General features: G+C 34.4%; 1 protein-coding gene across 1 annotated transcript in view; it reads right to left on the bottom strand.

Annotated features, from left to right (window-relative positions):
- Nucleotides 1-11,665: 11,665 nt before the first annotated feature.
- The window catches only part of NRK (Nik related kinase), a 101,996-nt gene continuing 95,815 nt past the window's right edge, over nucleotides 11,666-17,846 (bottom strand). The window contains exons 23-24 of the mRNA XM_081809316.1: nucleotides 16,757-16,896; nucleotides 11,666-14,820 (exon numbers count right to left, since the gene is read on the bottom strand). Coding sequence (XP_081665442.1) covers nucleotides 14,725-14,820; nucleotides 16,757-16,896 — 236 coding nt within the window. The 3' untranslated portion in view covers nucleotides 11,666-14,724. The remainder of the gene's footprint in view (nucleotides 14,821-16,756; nucleotides 16,897-17,846) is intronic.

A 17,846-nucleotide genomic window follows, 5' to 3' on the forward strand; every position in this document is an offset into this window, starting at 1 on the left:
TTTGTTCCCAGAGAAATCTCCAACATGTTCTGAAATCAGTATAAATAGTTCTCTCTCCTGTTGTGCAAGCTGTCTCTTCTATGTTGCCTCTCTGCAGGCTGTTGTCTCTTGAAGGCTGGGGACCTGGCTATCACTCACTCTCCTGGCTATCCCAGTGCTGAGTCAGCTGACCTTAAAACTCCAGCCTCCAAGTCCTGCTGGTTATACAAACTCAGGGAATTCAGTCCCTCTGGTTTTCAAGTCCAGATGTTATCGGGATTTACTTACCCTGTGTGGGTCCCTGGTGCTTTTCCCTCTCCATGACTGCAGCCTCCCTTCCTCCTGCAAGCAGCTCCCAACCACCTTTTCTGCCCTTCCTAACATCTCCTACGTGTCTTCTTCTCTACATTTAGTTGTGGAGTTTATTCTGCCAGTCTTTGGATCACTCTAGTTTTTTTTACTGGGATGTGGGTGATATATAGTTTTACATGTGGGACAAGGTGAGCTTAGGGTCCTCCTACTCTGCAATCTTTCCAAGGCTCTCTGAAATTAATTTTATCAACATATTTTATCAAACCTAATTATCCAAAATATGATTGCAACCTATGATCAATACAAAACATTTATTAATAGGATATCTTACATTCTTTCTTTCATACTACATCTCTGAAATCCAGTATGTATTTTAGAGATACGGTACATCTCAAATTAGATGCTAAATTTTAATTGGCCATAATGATCTATATTTAGTTAGGTTTCTTAAAACTTACCCAAAAATGTTGAAATGATCTGACAAAGATTTTAAAGCAGTCATAAAATACTTTAAAAATCAATTACAAATTTTCTTGAAATAAATGAAAGATTAGAAAATCTCAGCAAAGAGATAAATGTTATAAAAATAAACAAGTTATAGAACTGTAAAATAGAATCATAGAAATAAAAAGAAAACATTTTAAATGGGTTCAAGAGTGGAGTGGAGATGACAGCAATAGAATCAGTGAGTTTGAGTACAGGTCAATAGAATTTCTTCAATCTGAACAACAGAAAGAAAATAGACTAAAAAAAGTAAAAATGAACAAAGTCACAAGGACTTGTGGGAAAATAACAAAGAGCTAACATTTGTACTATCAGGGTTGCAGAAGGACAAGAGAGAGAAAGAGAGGAATGGAAAAGAATCCAAAGAAATAATGGCTGAAAACATCTCAAATATGGTGAAAAGTATAAGCCTAAAAATTCAAGAATCTGATAAAATTCAAAAATGGTAAGTCAAAGACAACTACCCAAAAACATAGCATAATTAATTTTCTGAAAACAAAAGGTAAAGCAAAAATCTTGAGAACATCCAGAGATAAAGAATGAATTACCTATGGAGTTGCATCAACTAGAATGAGAGAAGATTTTTCATCTAACACCATGGAGGCCAAATGATAGTGACACATGCTTTTCAAGCACTGAAGGAAAAGAACTGTCCGCTTTGGATTCTGTATCTTGTGAATATATTCTTCAGAAATGAAGTTATAAATAAATTCACTCTAGGACTAAGGAAAACTAAAAGAATCAGTTTCTAGAAGACCTACATCTAAAGATCAGTGAAAGGAAGTTCTTCCAACAGAAATGAAATGATACAAGAAAGAATCTGGAGACTCAGAAAAAAAGAAAGAAAAAAAGAAAAAGCAGAAAGATAATACAATAAAGTATTTCTTCCATCATGAGCTGTATAAATTGTAATGATGTTTAGATATCACTATGTGAAATGATAGATAATTTACATATCATCATATATAAATGATAATTGAAAAGATTATAACACCATTTGTTAAGTCAATGATATTTTCAAATGAGGAAGGTAAAGCCTATGTGGAAGTAAGGTTTCCACATTTTACTTCATGTGGCCAAATAGGCTATGATAAGTCACGTAAGTACACGTTAATACTCAGTGTAACCACTAGAAAAATTATACAAAACAATACACTAAAAATCATTATAAATAAAGCAGGATGGAATCTTAAGAATATTCAAGGAACACACAAGAAAGGAATAAGAAACAGAAAAAAGAGAAGTAGATGAAACAGAAAAAAATAAAATTGCAGAATTAAGCTCTAACATATTTATGGCATTAGATGCTTATATTAGAAATAAGGGAAGGTCTCAAATTAATAATGTAAGTTCTTACATCAAGGAAATAGAAAAAGAGCAAAATAAATCCATAGCAAGCAGATGAAAGAGATAATAAAGATAAGAGCAAGGAAAAAAAAGAGCAAGAATCAATGAAAGTGAAAATTGGAAAACTATAAAAAAATCAACAAAACAACATGTTTCTCCAAAGAGCAATAAAATTTGGAAACTTCTGATAAAACAGACAAAAATAAAGAGATAGAAGATATAAATCACGACTATCAAAACTGAGTTGGGGAATATCACTAAGTCATTAAATTGACAAGGGAATACTATGAGCACCTTAGAAGAATTGGGCCGTTCCTCAAAAACAATAAACTAATAAAAACTATTACTTAACCAAGATGAATTAAACAATCTTCATAGTCCTATAACCAGTAAAGAAATTTAATTATAATTTCAATATTCCCTCCCACCTGAAAAGAAATCTTTAGGCCCAGATGGCTTTGCTGGATAATTCTAACAAACATTGAATGAATTCACACTTCTGCAGATTTTCTTCCAGAAAAGAGATGAGGGGAAAAAGCTCCCCAAATAATTTCATGAAGTCAGTATTATTCTGATATCAAAGTTAGACAAACATAACCCCAAATGAAAACTATAGATAAGTATTTCTCATGAAATTAAATACAAAAAATATTCAACAAAATATTTGGTAACTGAATCCAACAGTATATGAAAAGAGTTACGCACTGTCACAAATGGGATTTAATTGGATGCTGGGAAGTAAAAAGCATCCAAATCGTACAGGAAGAAGTAAAACCATATCTATTCACAGATGGCATGGCCTTATACATAGGAAATCATAAAGATTCTACAAAAACTATTACAGCAAATAAATGAATCCAACAAAGTTGCAGGATACTATATAAACACATGAAAGCAATAAACTATATAAAAAGGAAAGTTTTAATGTAACTGTCTTTATTAGGAAATAATAGTGTACATAATAAATCTTAAGGAATCTACAAATAGCTCCTAAAACTTAATTTAGCAAGGTGATAGGATACAACAAAGTCAATAAACAAAATTTAATTATATTTCTATATACTAGCAAGAAACAATTAGAAAACAAAATTGCAAACAATACCATTTATAAAAACTTCAAAAAATTAAATATAGTAGCTGAATTTGTATTACAGAAGATAAATTTTCATTGTTGCCTTTTGCTAGATATGCTTAGTTATCTTTTGATGAATCTTTTACTTCTCCATACATCTAAAATATATTTATTGTTCTCTTTGGATTTGTTTTGAGATATTTGGGTTGAGCTAAATTTACTTTTTTTGAAATGTTAGCAGTTAGCTGTTTACAATCTTAGTGAAAATATGAAAATAATTTTTAAATGACTTTTGGACTATATTTCTCTCCCCCTTCTCTCTCTCAGTGTTATGGAATGTGAAATACTTATCTTTTTATTGTTTGCATTAAGTTCCTGGAACATAGTAGGTTTTTAGCCAGTTGTTAAATGGTTATGCAATCAATATTGTGCTAGGTGACCAATAAAACTCAGGTGTAAAGCTTTGGAATTTGCTCACTGAGAAATTAAAAACCTAGAATTTCAGGTAATGCAGACATAAAAAGGAAATTAAGAAAAAATTCCATTTACAATGGCATCAAAAAGAATGATATGCTTAGGGATGTATTTAACAAAAGGAGTGCAAGATTTGTACACGTAAAACTATAATATATCAATGAATGAAATTAAAGAAGACAGAAATAAGTGGAAAGGCAATCTGTGTTATGGATTAATGGACTTAACATTGTTAAGATAGTAGTACTCTCCATGTTGATCTACATATTCAACACAATCTTTATGAAACGCTTGGGCTTCCATTTTTTTTTCAGAAATTGACAAGCTAATCTCAAAATGTATACTGAATTGCAAGGGATCTAAAATAATCTTGAAAAAGAAGAGCAAAGATGAAAGAGTCACACTCCCATTTCAAGACTTAGTACAAATATACAGTAATTAAAACAGCATGGTACTGGCATAAATATAGATCAGTGGCATGAAATTAAGAGTTCTGAAAAAAAAAGTCTATACATTTATGGTCCTTGATTTTTAACATGGGAAATAAGACAATTCAGTTGGGGAAAGTGTGTTCAACACATGTTTCTAGTATAATTGAATATTCAGGTACAAAAAAATTAAATGAGTTGGACTTCTATCTCACACCATACAAAAAAATTAACTCAAAATGGATCAAAGACCTAACTGTAAGAACTGAAACTATCAAATTCTTTTTTTAAAATTTTTTAAAAGATTTTATTTATTTATTTGACAGAGAGAGACATAGCGAGGGAGGGAACACAACCAGGGGGACTGTGAGAGGGAGAAGCAGGCTTCCCGCGGAGCAGGGAGCCTGATGCAGGGCTCTATCCCAGGATGCTGGGATCATGACCTGAGCCGAAGGCAGATGCTTAACAACTGAGCCACCCAGGCACCCCTGAAACTATCAAATTCTTAAAAGAAAACATAAGGGAAAAGCTTAATAGCATTGGATTTGCAACAATTTCTTGGATATGACACCAAAAGCACAGTAACCAAAGGGAAAAAAGGTAAATTGGAGTTCATCAAAATTAAAAACTTCTGTAGTACATATGATACCAGTAATAAAATGAAAAGATTACTCATGGACTGGTAGAAAAAAATTGCTAATCACATAGCTGTTAAATGAGTTGGATCCAGAATGTATAAGGGATTTTTACAACTCAACAACAGACAAATAACCTCATTAAAATGGCAAAAGATATGAATATATATCACTCAAAAATATATATGATTAGTCATTAGGGAAATGCAAGTCAAAATATAATGAAATACTACTTCACACACACACTAGGATGACTATTATTTAAAAAAAAAACGTAAGTATTTTCCATGATGTGGAGAAATTGAAACCCTCATACATTGTTGGTGGGAATGTAAAATGGTGCAGCTGCTTTAGAAAACAGTTTGACAAATCCTAAAATGTTAAGCATAGAGTCACCACATGCCCCCAGAAATTCTACTCTTAAGTACATACCCAAGAGCAATAAAATCATATACACACAAAGATATGTGCACGAATGTTCAGCATTATTCATAATAGCCCAAAGTAGAAACAACCCAAATGTCTATCAACTGATAAATGGATAAATAAAATAGAGTATATTCATACCATGGGATATTATTCAACAAGAAAAGAAATGAAGTACATGCTATAAAATATATTAACCTGAAAAACATTTTGCTAATTGAAAAGATCCAATCATAAAAGGCCACATATTGTATAATTCCATTTAAATGTATTGTCCAGAATAGGCAGGTGTATAAAGACAGCGTATTAATGGTTGCCTAGGGTTGTGAAAGTTTGGAGGGTTAATGGTGAATGACTACTAATGGGTGTGAGGTTTCTTTTGGGGGTGATCAAATGTTCTGTAATTTGTTTATGGTGATGTTTGCACAATATGTAAATATATTAAGAGCCAATGAATTGTACACTTTAAAGTGGTAAACTTCATGGTGTGCAAAGCAGTATGTTATATGAGTCTGGGAGCTCAGAAGAGTGGTTTAGACTAGAGATAATTATTTGGGTTTTGTCAGTGGATAGATAGAGGACATAAAAATGTATGAGACTAGGGTGCTATCACCTATGGACAAATTGTAAATAAAGAGATATAAGATACTAGAACTGAGCCCCGAGATATCACAACATTTAGAGATTAGAGAATGAGAAGAAACCAGTAGAGGAGACCAGAAGAAATGAGACCAGTTAGCATAATTGTATATTTTTCTACAGTCACAGTCAACTGCACTAGTGATGTAGGAGACAAATCAGAAGAGAGTGGTATCCCAGAAGCCAAGAGAAGAAACTGTTTCAAGGAGGATAGAGTGATCAATTTTGTCAAACATTACTGATATGTTAAATAAAAAAGGACTGGGAAGAATTGGCATTGTATTTAACATTGTAGAGGTCATTGATGACACTGAGAAGGGCTCTTTAGCTCTTGGCATGGAGTACTGGGGATGAAAATCTGATTGGAATTAATACAAAACTGATCTGAGTAAGAGGAACTGAATAAAATCAATTTGATATGTGGGTGGGTAAGAAGGTGGTTGTTTTTATTTTCTCAGTGAAGTGTGAATAGAGGTCATTAGGTGAAAATGAGAATGAGGGAGGAGATTTTGGAGGATTAAGGATAGAAGAAAAGTATGAATTTTTAATCTTCTTAGATGTAAGTGGACTAAGGGAATGTATCATGTTACTGGGTGGCATTGTCAGCCCACTGGTGGCTTTCAGTCATGAATTAAAAATGAGAGCAGTTAGCATGCTTGTGTATTTTCTATAGCCACAGTCAGCTGCACTGATGTGGGTATGGAAGGGATGAAGAGTTCAATTCAAAGATATTTGTGATTTTGCCAAGCTAAAGAAAAGCTATAGAATTAAGGGTCCATGCAAAGGATTGATTAGGTTGATACACCATGAAATCTTAGCTGAGTAAGAGAGTGAGAACTTCTTTGCGGGAGGGTGAAGGGGAGTAAAAAGAAATCAATTGGTTAAATTGTTAAAATCAATTGTTAAAATCAATGGATTGTGGGTCCATATGAGGTCAAAGAATTTCTGGAGTCCAGTGATAGTAGGAGTCAGCTGGAAAAATTAGTGATATCAGAGTGAGACAATTGAAAATAAAGTTATAAGTATAGTTATTGGTAATTATATGGTCCAGGGTATATTACTGTGGAAGTAGGTGGCTGAGATAATGTGGTCAAGATTATTTGGCTAGGAAGTCATGGATGAGAGGAGGAAGGACATTGACAGAATGAGTTAAGTAGATATTAACTTTATCAAGGATTAGTGGTGTTGGAATAAATGACAGCCAGTGATAACGTTTTTAACGCTTTTAAAGAATGAGGAGGAATGATGTGGGGGTCTATACATGACTGCAAAAATGAAGGGGTAATGCATAATATCATCTGATAGCAAGAGTTTTAAAGGTGGGGGCCATCAAGGAGAAAGGAGGGACAATGATCTAGAAGGGACAATGGTTTGGAAGCTGCAACAGGACATAAAGGAAAGTATCAGGGTATGAGGAAGAGGATTGTAGAGATGGTAATGAGAGATGATTAGAAATTTCTGGATTTCCTTATCATAGCAATAATAGTGTTGCCTTTTTCAAAATTTTCATTTCTTTGATTGCATTAAGTTGAATTCTTTTTCATATGTCGGTGACAGGGTAAACTAATTGTGTTCTTAATTTGTTCTGAGTTTCTCTCCCCAAGTTTATGGAGGGTTTTTCCTTGGGCAGTTACAGAGTTTATATAGTGGAGCTTAAAGGAAAAATTTTCTCAAAATCTCTTGCTGGATTTTTTTAAAGCCTAAGCTCTTTGACACAATTATGTTAGGTCATTCTCATGAAAGAAAGGGAAAGAGGTAATTGCATTTTATAAGGGATGAGGTAGAACAAAAACACAAGAGTTTAGGGAGAGAGAAAGAGATTCATCAGGAGTAGGAAGGCTATAAGGAATTCAGGTTACTAAAACAGCAGGGACTCATGCCCACTCAGCACCCAGGGCAGTAGTGTGACCACAGTAGATATGACCCAAGTTATCTGGACTCCCTACTTTGCCTAAGATTTCCATGGCCAGACATAACACAGAAGTATCAGAGTCACTACAAGGGACTAAATGAGCAATATCAATATTGACTAGTGTAAACCAATGGGAGTATCCCTCAATTTTATGATTCCCCTAGACATTTGTACGACCTTAATGGATGAATGAGGAAAGTCCAAATAATGATTAAGAATAAATTTCCTCTTAGATTGATGGGATGAGTTGGAGTTCAAATAACCATTTTTTTGTTTTCTCGTTTGTTTGTTTTGGTTTTTGCACATTCAAGTTTGTGGAGTAAAATTCACAAATATGTTTTATATTTTCAGATATAAGTTTTTCTTAATTAAGTTTTTTAAAAAAGATATTATTTATTTACTTGAGATAGAGTGAAAGCAAGAGAGATCACAGAGGAAGAGGGGAGAAGCAGACTTACTGCTGAGCAGAGAGCCCAATGTGGGGTTTGATCCCAGGACCCTGAGATCATGACCTGAGCTGAAGGCAGATGCTAAACCGACTGAGCCACCCAGGCACCCCAATTAAGTTTTTAATTTTAAATCCAGTATAGTTAACATGCAGTGTTATATTAGTTTCCAGCATACAATGCAGTAATTCAACAATTCTCTACATTACTGGGTGCTCATCATAATTGTACTCTTTAATCCCCATCACCTATTTCACCCATCCCCACCCACCCACCTTCCTTTTGGTAACCATTACTTTGTTCTCTATAGTTAAGAGTCTATTTCTTGGTTTCTATTTTTTTTTCCTTTGCTCATTTGTTTTGCTTCTTAAATCCCACATATGAGTGAAATCAAATGGTATTTGCCTTTCTCTGACTGACTTATTTCGCTTAACATTATACTCTCTAGCTCCATCCATGTTGTTGCAAATGGCAAGGTTTCATTCTTTTTTGTGGCTGAATAATATTCCAGTGTGTGTGTGTGTGTGTGTGTGTGTGTGTGTGTGTGTGTGTATCTCACATCTTCTTTAACCTTGGTTCCACATCTTGCCTATTATAAATAATGCTGCTATAAACATAGGAGTGTATTTATCCCTTTGAATTAGTGTTTTTGTATTTTGGGATAAATACAAAGTAGTGCAATTACTGGATTGTTGGGTAGTTCTATCTTTAATGTTTTGAGGACCTTCCATACCATTTTCCACAGTGGCTGCACCAGTTTGAATTCCCACCAAAAGTGCAAGATGGTTCCTTTTTCTCTCTATCCACACTAACACTTGTTTCTTCTGCTTTTGATTTTAGTTATTCTGACAGGTGTGAGGTGGTATATCTCATTGTAGTTTTGATTTGCATTCCCTTGATGATGAGTAATGTTGAACATCTTTTCATGTGTCTGTTGGCCATCTGAATGTCTTTGGAGAAATATCTGTTCATGTCTTCTGCCCATTTTTTTTCAAATGAAGCACTTATTTTCCCAGTCTGTCATATAGTATTAATTTTAGTAGAGAGAGGATTTTCATCACTAATATAACTTGAAGTCTGGAATTGTGATGTCTCCAGCTTTGCTTTCTTTTTCAAGTTTGCTTTGACTACTTGGGGTCTTTTGTGGTTCTATACAAATTTTAGGATTTTCTAGCTCTGTGAGTAGTCTAATTTGCTTTGAAATTTATTGTATTCATTTCTGACTCTCTTGACTTGTAAGACTCAACTTCATGGTGTTGCATGTTTTCCTTTAGACTTTTGGAAAGATGGTCCCATTTGGCATGCATTTTAATGGCTATCTGTCCACCTGCAAGTCAGATACACTCAATCTGCTCAAAACGTACCTTCAGGGAATGCCTGGAATCTGATATATATCTTCGAGAACGTAACTTAAAATTTTGGGATCAAAAAGTATATTGATAAGTTTTGATGACCCTTAAATATGTCTCAAGATGATATAACATAGAGTCAATCTTGTGAAAAAGAACTACATTCAAAACAAATGTTTGTGCAAAACAGCCAGTTGAATGGCTTATGTGCTATTTTTATGTTATTAAACAATCTTTGTCATTACTCATGACCTTTGGGTAATTACTAAAGAGGCATAGTGGCCTCTCATGTGTTGCTTTTAAAGTAATGCTGGGGGTGGGTATGGGTGTAATAAAGGGGATTAAGAGTACACCTACTGTGATGAGTACTGAGTAATGTACAGAATTGCTGAATCACTGCATTGTATACCTGAAACTAATATAACACTGTACCTGAATTATACTTAAATAAAAAACAAAAAATAAAAAAATAAAACTCCAAAAAATAAAATTTAACAAAACTTGAGAAGACAATTTTAATTTTAATTTTATTTTGACCTATTCTTTGTTTAATTTCAGGTTTGTAGGGTAAAATCATTTGAAATTACCCAAAATAGGTCATTACTCTTTGATCACCAGACACAGATGGTACTTTGATGAAACAAATGGGTATGTGAATTTTAATTTTAAACTATTGTAAATAAAATAGCAAAGGACAGTCAAGGCAAAAAAAAAGTACATTTCTCATTTTCAACTCATGTTTTATGTCTTTGCTGTATGATAAGCACCAAACAAGGCACTTTGACATATAGGGTGGCAAAGCTATTAGAGAAAGTTAATCCCCAACCTGATTTTGTATTCATCTACAAAGTAGGGTGTGGACTAGCTTCTAAAAATATAAATCCATATAGAATAAACTTTACTCCCTCAGGAACTATATTTTTATCAGTTGAAATGGTTGTGAACAACATAAAACATGATATATGACAATGTTTTCTGAAACATATTTGGCCTTTAATTCATTAGCTACCTTCTACTCAATTTTCGGAATTAAAGAGTAGCTATACTCAATGGCTTTATTATCTTCAGGAACCTGAGTATTCTTAAGTGACGGCCAAAGGCCCTGTAAATAAACAGGTGCTATTATAATGGAAATCATAATGTTGGAAAAGGTTCAGTTAATAGATTTGCAGTATTGGAGTCTGTAAACCCACTGCTGCATTTGAGAATGATAAAGTTACTAATAGCAACTTCTACTCATGACCTACTCTGTCCCTATGCTTTGGTAAAGCGTTCCTAGGATAATGCCCTCTTTCAGCCTTGGGTCATCACCCTGCCCATTCTAACTCCAATCTGTGATGCTATTTTTATTCCTTGGCTCACTGCCCCTTAAAATAGTTGAAGCCTGTGGGCTCTATATATTAAGCTAAATGAGTCAATTTGATCATAGAAGCACTCTGAATTTAGACTCTAAAAGCCTGGATGAGCTTGTCATGTCCAGGTAACCCAACTCATGGATGCCTTACCACACTTGACAAATTAGGACCAAATTTAGCTGGCCCTAATGAGAAAGCTTGATAAACTTCTCTCCAGAAAGTTCTGAAACAATAGAATACTCATGGGGTCATGCCTCTAATGATTCTGTGACCTGCTGAGAGAAGTGTCATTCCTCTTCTCTTCCCAAATGAAGGACTCAGCTTCCTTGACAACCTGCCATAATTATTCCAACTTCCATTTTCAACCATCAGCCAGCACTAACCCTTTTCTTGAATGCTCAGAAACTATAAAACTTTTACTCCTCTCTTCAGATAAGCTCTCTCCTCTTACTTCTTCACTGGACTTCAGGACACTGGGCTGGGATGGGAAGGGAGTCAGATTAAAATTTCCTTGAGTTTTACCCATGCTGTGTGATGCTGTGTGTCTGTGTGAAGTCCCACATATTTTGAGGAAAATTAATCAGTTTCTAATTCTACCATTGTACCTAGAAAAAATTTAGTCATATCAATATAACCCTCCTTAGCCAGAATTCTTAATGGAACAACAAGCAAAACGCCTAATACTTTCCAATCAGTGCCTTATTACATACTTTAAATAAATGAATATTCTCTGAATGAATCCTAATTCTGAGGCATTCTGACAAACATATTTCAAATACTGATATCATTTAAGAATTTTTAAAATGTTTATTTTTAGAGGTTGAACAATGGTTCATTGCAGATTTTCTGATGAAACAATTAACAGTCTCAAAGATTATTTCAATAATTTTTAAAGTTAAAGCACAGACTGAATACAAATTGATTTAAATAGGCACATTTTTAAAAAGAATTGAAGAGCTTTTAAAGATCCCATTGAATGCATGTGGCATTATTCCTAGTTTTATGAAAACTGTTTCAATTAAATGAGTTCTGGCAGAAAACACCTAGTGATTATTTTCTCTAGAAACTGGTAGCACTGAAAATATTAAAAGTTATGCATTCTAATGGTTTGTATCTATGTATGCATACATGTGTGTATATGCACATGTGTGATTTCTGCTTGGCCTATTTTACTATCTAAATGATTATCCTTTCCTACTATTTCCTCTAACGCTCTTAGCTTACTTCAACAGATCTAATCACTCAGAGCTTTTCTTGTCAACCCTTTTCATACATCATTTTCTAGTTTTCAAATATTTCCAACAGTGCCTTTTATTTTGGACAAGGGCTTTAGTGAAAAAACTAAAGTACGCTAAAATAAAACTGTATTCTGTCCCAGTGCTACTCAGAATGTGCTAGAACTTTCATGCTTTCAAGCACAATGCTAGGGGAGTTTCTGGTCAGGAGTCCCCCTTCATTGCTTCTGTAAAGAGCTGGGGCTTCCAGGTGCTGATCTACAAAGTGAGGTATAGATATAATTTCTTCTATTATTGTGCACTGACTATGAAATTTAAGTGTCCCTTCACTTTGTTTCAGCTGGCAAAGGATATAAAAATTCCAGATGGAATAACATCAAAATTGGAAATATTCATTACCCATGAACCACTTAAAATATTTTCAATCCTTTCTTTTGGGCTACCCAAGATTTCCACCTCCCTTCATGATATGTGCCCAGCTCTCTTTCTTCATGAATATCTCATCCTTTAAAGCTCAGTTACACATCTGCAATTTTTCTTGTTTGTTTACTTTGGGACATCTCTGTAGATTCAGTTCACTATGGTCTCTGTTTACTAGAATAACAGCCACAAAGCACAATGGGAGTTGACTTCCTAACATAGTTTACTGTCTTACTGCCTTAAAAATATGATTTTAAGATAAAACTTATTTTTGAATCTTAACTTTGAGTAAATATTATGAAGGAAAAAAATGAATTCTTAAAAGACTTGATTCTACACACTACTTAAATGAGAAAATTTTCTGAAATTCAAACATAGCAAGCTCCATTTGCTCAGCAATGAGGTACTTGCACAAAGTTCCCCATGGCTTTTTGGTGTACAAATTTATAATAATGAAGACTACTTCTAAGGAAATAATTTGACATAAATGTTTGTTTTCTCTTTAAACTACTGCATTTAAAAAGTCATTCGAGTTGTAAACACTCAAGGATAAGCCAGTTTTAGGATCACATTATTGTGTCACAGTAACAGAAATGTGAATCACATTTATTTCTTTAATTCATGGATTCAGGTTCTCCTAAATTCTCATTTTGAGCTACTACACTCTTGATATAAGTTGTTAGGAAAATCCAAATCTTCATTCTTGGCACCAAGGTGTCAAGAAATAATGTGCTATCATGAAATCACATATAGTCAGCTGCTTTTGTATTTTGGTTAACAAGGTAGTTTGAAAATTATTATCCCACTAGCACTGTCTTCATACTTCCGAAGCAGAACTAGAGGGATTATACTGAGGTATACTTTGTGGTAGTTCTGTTGCTTCTCTATTGCCCCAGAACTAACCATGGTATTGAGGATGGATATGCAGAAATTATGCTTTTCACCAGGTAGCAGTTACCATAGGTGACCAAACACCACCTATCTATGGCGTCTATAACATATTGGGTGATGGACTAGCATGATTTTCACTACTCTAAATTTGATGAAAGTTGTACTTTTTTTCAAAATATTTCTTCCTTCCTTCCTTCCTTCCTTTCCTTTTCTTTTCTTTCTTTTTTTTCCCTAAACATTAAGTTCCAACTTGTCACTTTTAGGTTAATTTCTGATTTTACAGAAATAGAAATAGTAAAAACATAAGTATTAGCAGCCAAGGTTTTTGTTGTTATATTTTGTTCTTTTTGTTTATAACTGGGGAAAACTTTTATATAATTTAATCTGGTATTGGGAAAATATTCAATGTTGTCTGATGGTCCCACTGTTGGCCAGATAAGAATTTTGATAAATCAACCAATCTGTCTTTGGGGGTTAGAATTTGACGCCTACTTTAAAGTATTTAAAAAAAACTCATTCTACAGTACATGTATACAGGAGTTCAGTCCTGTATTCAGGCTTGCAAGTGTATTATTTGGTGTTGTTTTTTTTTTTTTAAACAGCTATTGCACATCTTCAGGGCTTCTGGGGGAAAAGCAAGCATCTAAGACTTTCTTCCTCCTTATTAGGAGGAAACCAGCTTAACATGGTATGAAAAAAACACAACTGGTTGTTGACTGGGGGCTTAAATGTCAAGGAACAATAACGGGTGACCTTTTCCCCTTTATCCCTGTAGTTTTCTCCAGGCATGCAGGTTGTTCAGCCTTAGTCTGGTTTATAGCATAGTCCTTAATATTTTCATTTAATAATCTAAACTTTGGTTCTTTATATGACTTTGCAAATGTGCATATAGTTTGTTATTATTTTTATTTTTTTTCTGAAAAGCCTCACTCAGGGCCAATTATTTTGAAAGTTATTTGGAAACTAACTCATTACAGGTTTCTTTACTCCATGTAATAAAATCTGAATATAGATACTGTCCAAACTGTCCAAAGAGTAATATTTGAATTCACAGTAACAAAAGTTACAAAATTTGTGCAAAAGATATTGTACACCATTGGAGTACATAGAGCTTGCTATAGTTAATTTTATATATAAAGCTGCATTTCTCATTAGAACTATTTTGTGCTACATTAAAAGTAAAGTATCTGATTTAATTTTTCCCTAACAATAAAACTGAATGCTCATTTAATCTCAGAAATTTTAAGATACAAATTGCATATTTATGATGTTTGTAAATGTAATAAATCATTGGAACCGTTTAAACACCATAACTGCTTTGGAGCTCTTCAAGTTTTCCAAGGGTCATGAAGTAAACCCGGCTGTGGCGATTACGCAGGGTAGAGGTAAAGAATAGCTTTAAAAAGAGAGAAAGAGACACCATCAGTAAATATTTAATATATTGTAACCTGATATTTGACAGATACAATTATAATTTCAATTATTCCACATCAACCAATTAAAATATTAAGCCATACTATTTACTGAACAGGATTTACAGAAAGAACAAGACTTTAAATTGGTATGGAGTCTAAATTATATATTAAAAAACAATCTTTTACCATATTCTATATAATTGTACTTCATATGGTTTAAATAAAATTAAGTTTTGTTGTGGAACTCATCTGCTGATATTCTTGATTGGTTTTGTTTAAGGATTCCCTTTGCTTTAAAAAAATCTACTTTTAGGGCGCCTGGTTGGCTCAGTTGTTGGGCATCTGCCTTCGGCTCGGGTCATGATCCCAGTGTCCTGGGATCGAGTCCCACATCGGGCTCCCTGATCGGCGGGAAGCCTGCTTCTCCCTCTCCCTCTCCCCCGACTTGTGTTCCCTCTCTCGCTGTGTCTCTCCCTCTGTCAAATAAATAAATAAAATCTTAAAAAAAAAATCTACTTTTACTCAAGTTGGCTTTACTTTTTTTTTATTATGTTATGTTAATCACCATACATTACAGCATTAGTTTTTGATGCAGTGTTCCATGATTCGCTGTTTGTGTATAACACCCAGTGCTCCATTCAATAGGTGCCCTCCTTAATACCCATTACTGGGCTAACCCATCCCCCCACCACCCTCCCCTCTAAAACCCTCAGTTTGTTTCTCAGAGTCCATAGTCTCTCATGGTTCATCTCTCCCTCTGATTCCCCCCCCCTTCATTTCTCCCTTCCTACTATCTTCTTTTTTTTAACATATAATGTATTATTTGTTTCAGAGATACAGGTCTATGATTCAACAGTCTTACACAATTCACAGAGCTTTACTTTTAATATAAGGAAATGATTAAATTATTCGATGTTGTTCACCATTGTTGCTGGTGTTTAAGTGGCCACTGAAATTTTTTACTTGTTGGGGGATTTTCTATTTCAGTGGAATGGACTGACATCAATAGATTGGTATTATGAGTTAAACTAACCAGCTTAGAGAGGAACATGTCTTATGACTATGTTCTGTGCCTTAAAGAAAATTAAAACAGAACATGAACATAAATAGCAAACAGAGGCCTCCTTGTTAGGACTAAGACTTTCCACATCCACAATGAATATACTAAGAAGGGTTTGGACATTGATGATGATGATGATGATGATGATGATGATAACACTAGCTGCCCTTGACTTAACACATTTTATGTGCCAGGCACTCTGTGCCTGCTTACTATATGTGTATATGCTTACTATATACACATTATCATTAATTTTCAAAATTGTTACCAGAAGAGTTATTAATATTTTCATTTTTGAGATGAAGGAGCTAAGACTCAAGAAGATTAATCAAACTTCCAGGTTCTTACACCTCATTAGGTGGCAGAGCCGGGACTCCATGCTAAGTCTATCTGACGTTGAACACTGGTTCTTCCCATGATATCCCTTCATATTGCAAACCAGTACTTTTCCTTCATGCACAATGCTTTACCCTGGTTTTTCTGATATTAATTTGAATCCTCTGCAATCTCTTCAAAATGTGGATGTTTCCTAGTTTTATTAGGATTATTTTTTCATGCTATTATTTCTCATAGTATGTAGAGACTGTAATGATTTTATACAATGCATATATTCCATTTAAACTATCTGAATTGGTTGTTAAATTGATCACATTACACAAATAATTGACAAATCTCAATATTAATTTTCTTTCCTGTAAAATGGGTTATTACTACTGCAAAATTAAAAATTGTTTTTATCAATAGTTTTCCAATTTGGGAATTATATCATAAATATATTTATGGCCAGAAAGAAAAGGATTTTCTTAATTTTCATTGCCTGCTTTATTTTTGCTATAACGGGGAGACATAAACAATACCTTGTCACCTCGGGTACACAGAAATCTCAGCTTCTTAATTGACCTGCGCTTCAGTTCACTTTCCAGAACCCTTGATTGCAAAGAGCGGACTTCGATGGCCTTTTGGCCCCATCCTGTGGTTCGCTGTGTACATTCAAAAGCTACAACAAAAATGTAAAAATCAGAAAAATACAGTTTTTTCTATTACTAATAGCAAATTATAACCACAGTCAACATTTGATTATTAAGAGGCTCATTATTACAGTTCAGGTAAACACATTCTGTTTTTCTTCCTTCTATAGTCATTTGTTCATTATGCTGCTCAGCAGTGGTATTTAAGCAGGCTATCTACTGTTACAATTGTGATCAATGTTGAATAACTAGATCTTAATTAGTTTTTATATTCCCATTCTCTAATACCACAGAAAAAGCTAAGCATTAATTCTATCTTATTTGTAGAAAGTAAAATCTACTGACAGCCATTTTTTGTTTTCCAGTTTAGTTGAGGTAAAGCATTTCATAAGGGTTAGTGACATACATAAAAACCTGATTAACTTCAAAATTAAAACTGTTAAGAATGACTTGCTCAGATAATGACTTTAGCAACTCTAATGCGAGTCAAAGAATGACCACATTATAAACAGAACTAAACCTAATTTGATGCTGTTTAGGCTGAGTCTGACTGAAGGAATTTTATTAAGATTTTAACTTTTGGGAGAAAAGATGGCGGAGGAGTAGGGGACCCTATTTCAACTAGTCCCTGGAATTGAGCTGGATATCTACCAGACCACTCTGAGCACCCACGAAATCAGCATGAGATGTAAGAAGATCTGGATCTCTACAAACAGAATATCACAGACGGTTGGTTTCGAGGTACAAAGCGGGAAGCCGTGATTCCGCGGGCAGATATTGGAGGATAAACGGCAGCGGGAGGGAGCCTGGCTGTGGGGATCCTACACCGCCAGAGAGTGACAGCCTCGCGCGCTGGGGATGGGGCACAGACTCGCAGACCTGTAGCATCAGGAAAGGACTTTAGGGCAGCCTGGGGGACGGAAACCCAGAGCTGCGGGGTCGCGCCTGCGAACTGGGAGCGGCAGGCAGTTTTTTTTTT

The sequence above is a fragment of the Leptonychotes weddellii genome, chromosome X (genome assembly GCF_054177405.1).
Source record: "Leptonychotes weddellii isolate Sample4059 chromosome X, ASM5417740v2, whole genome shotgun sequence".
Taxonomy (NCBI): Eukaryota; Metazoa; Chordata; class Mammalia; order Carnivora; family Phocidae; genus Leptonychotes; species Leptonychotes weddellii.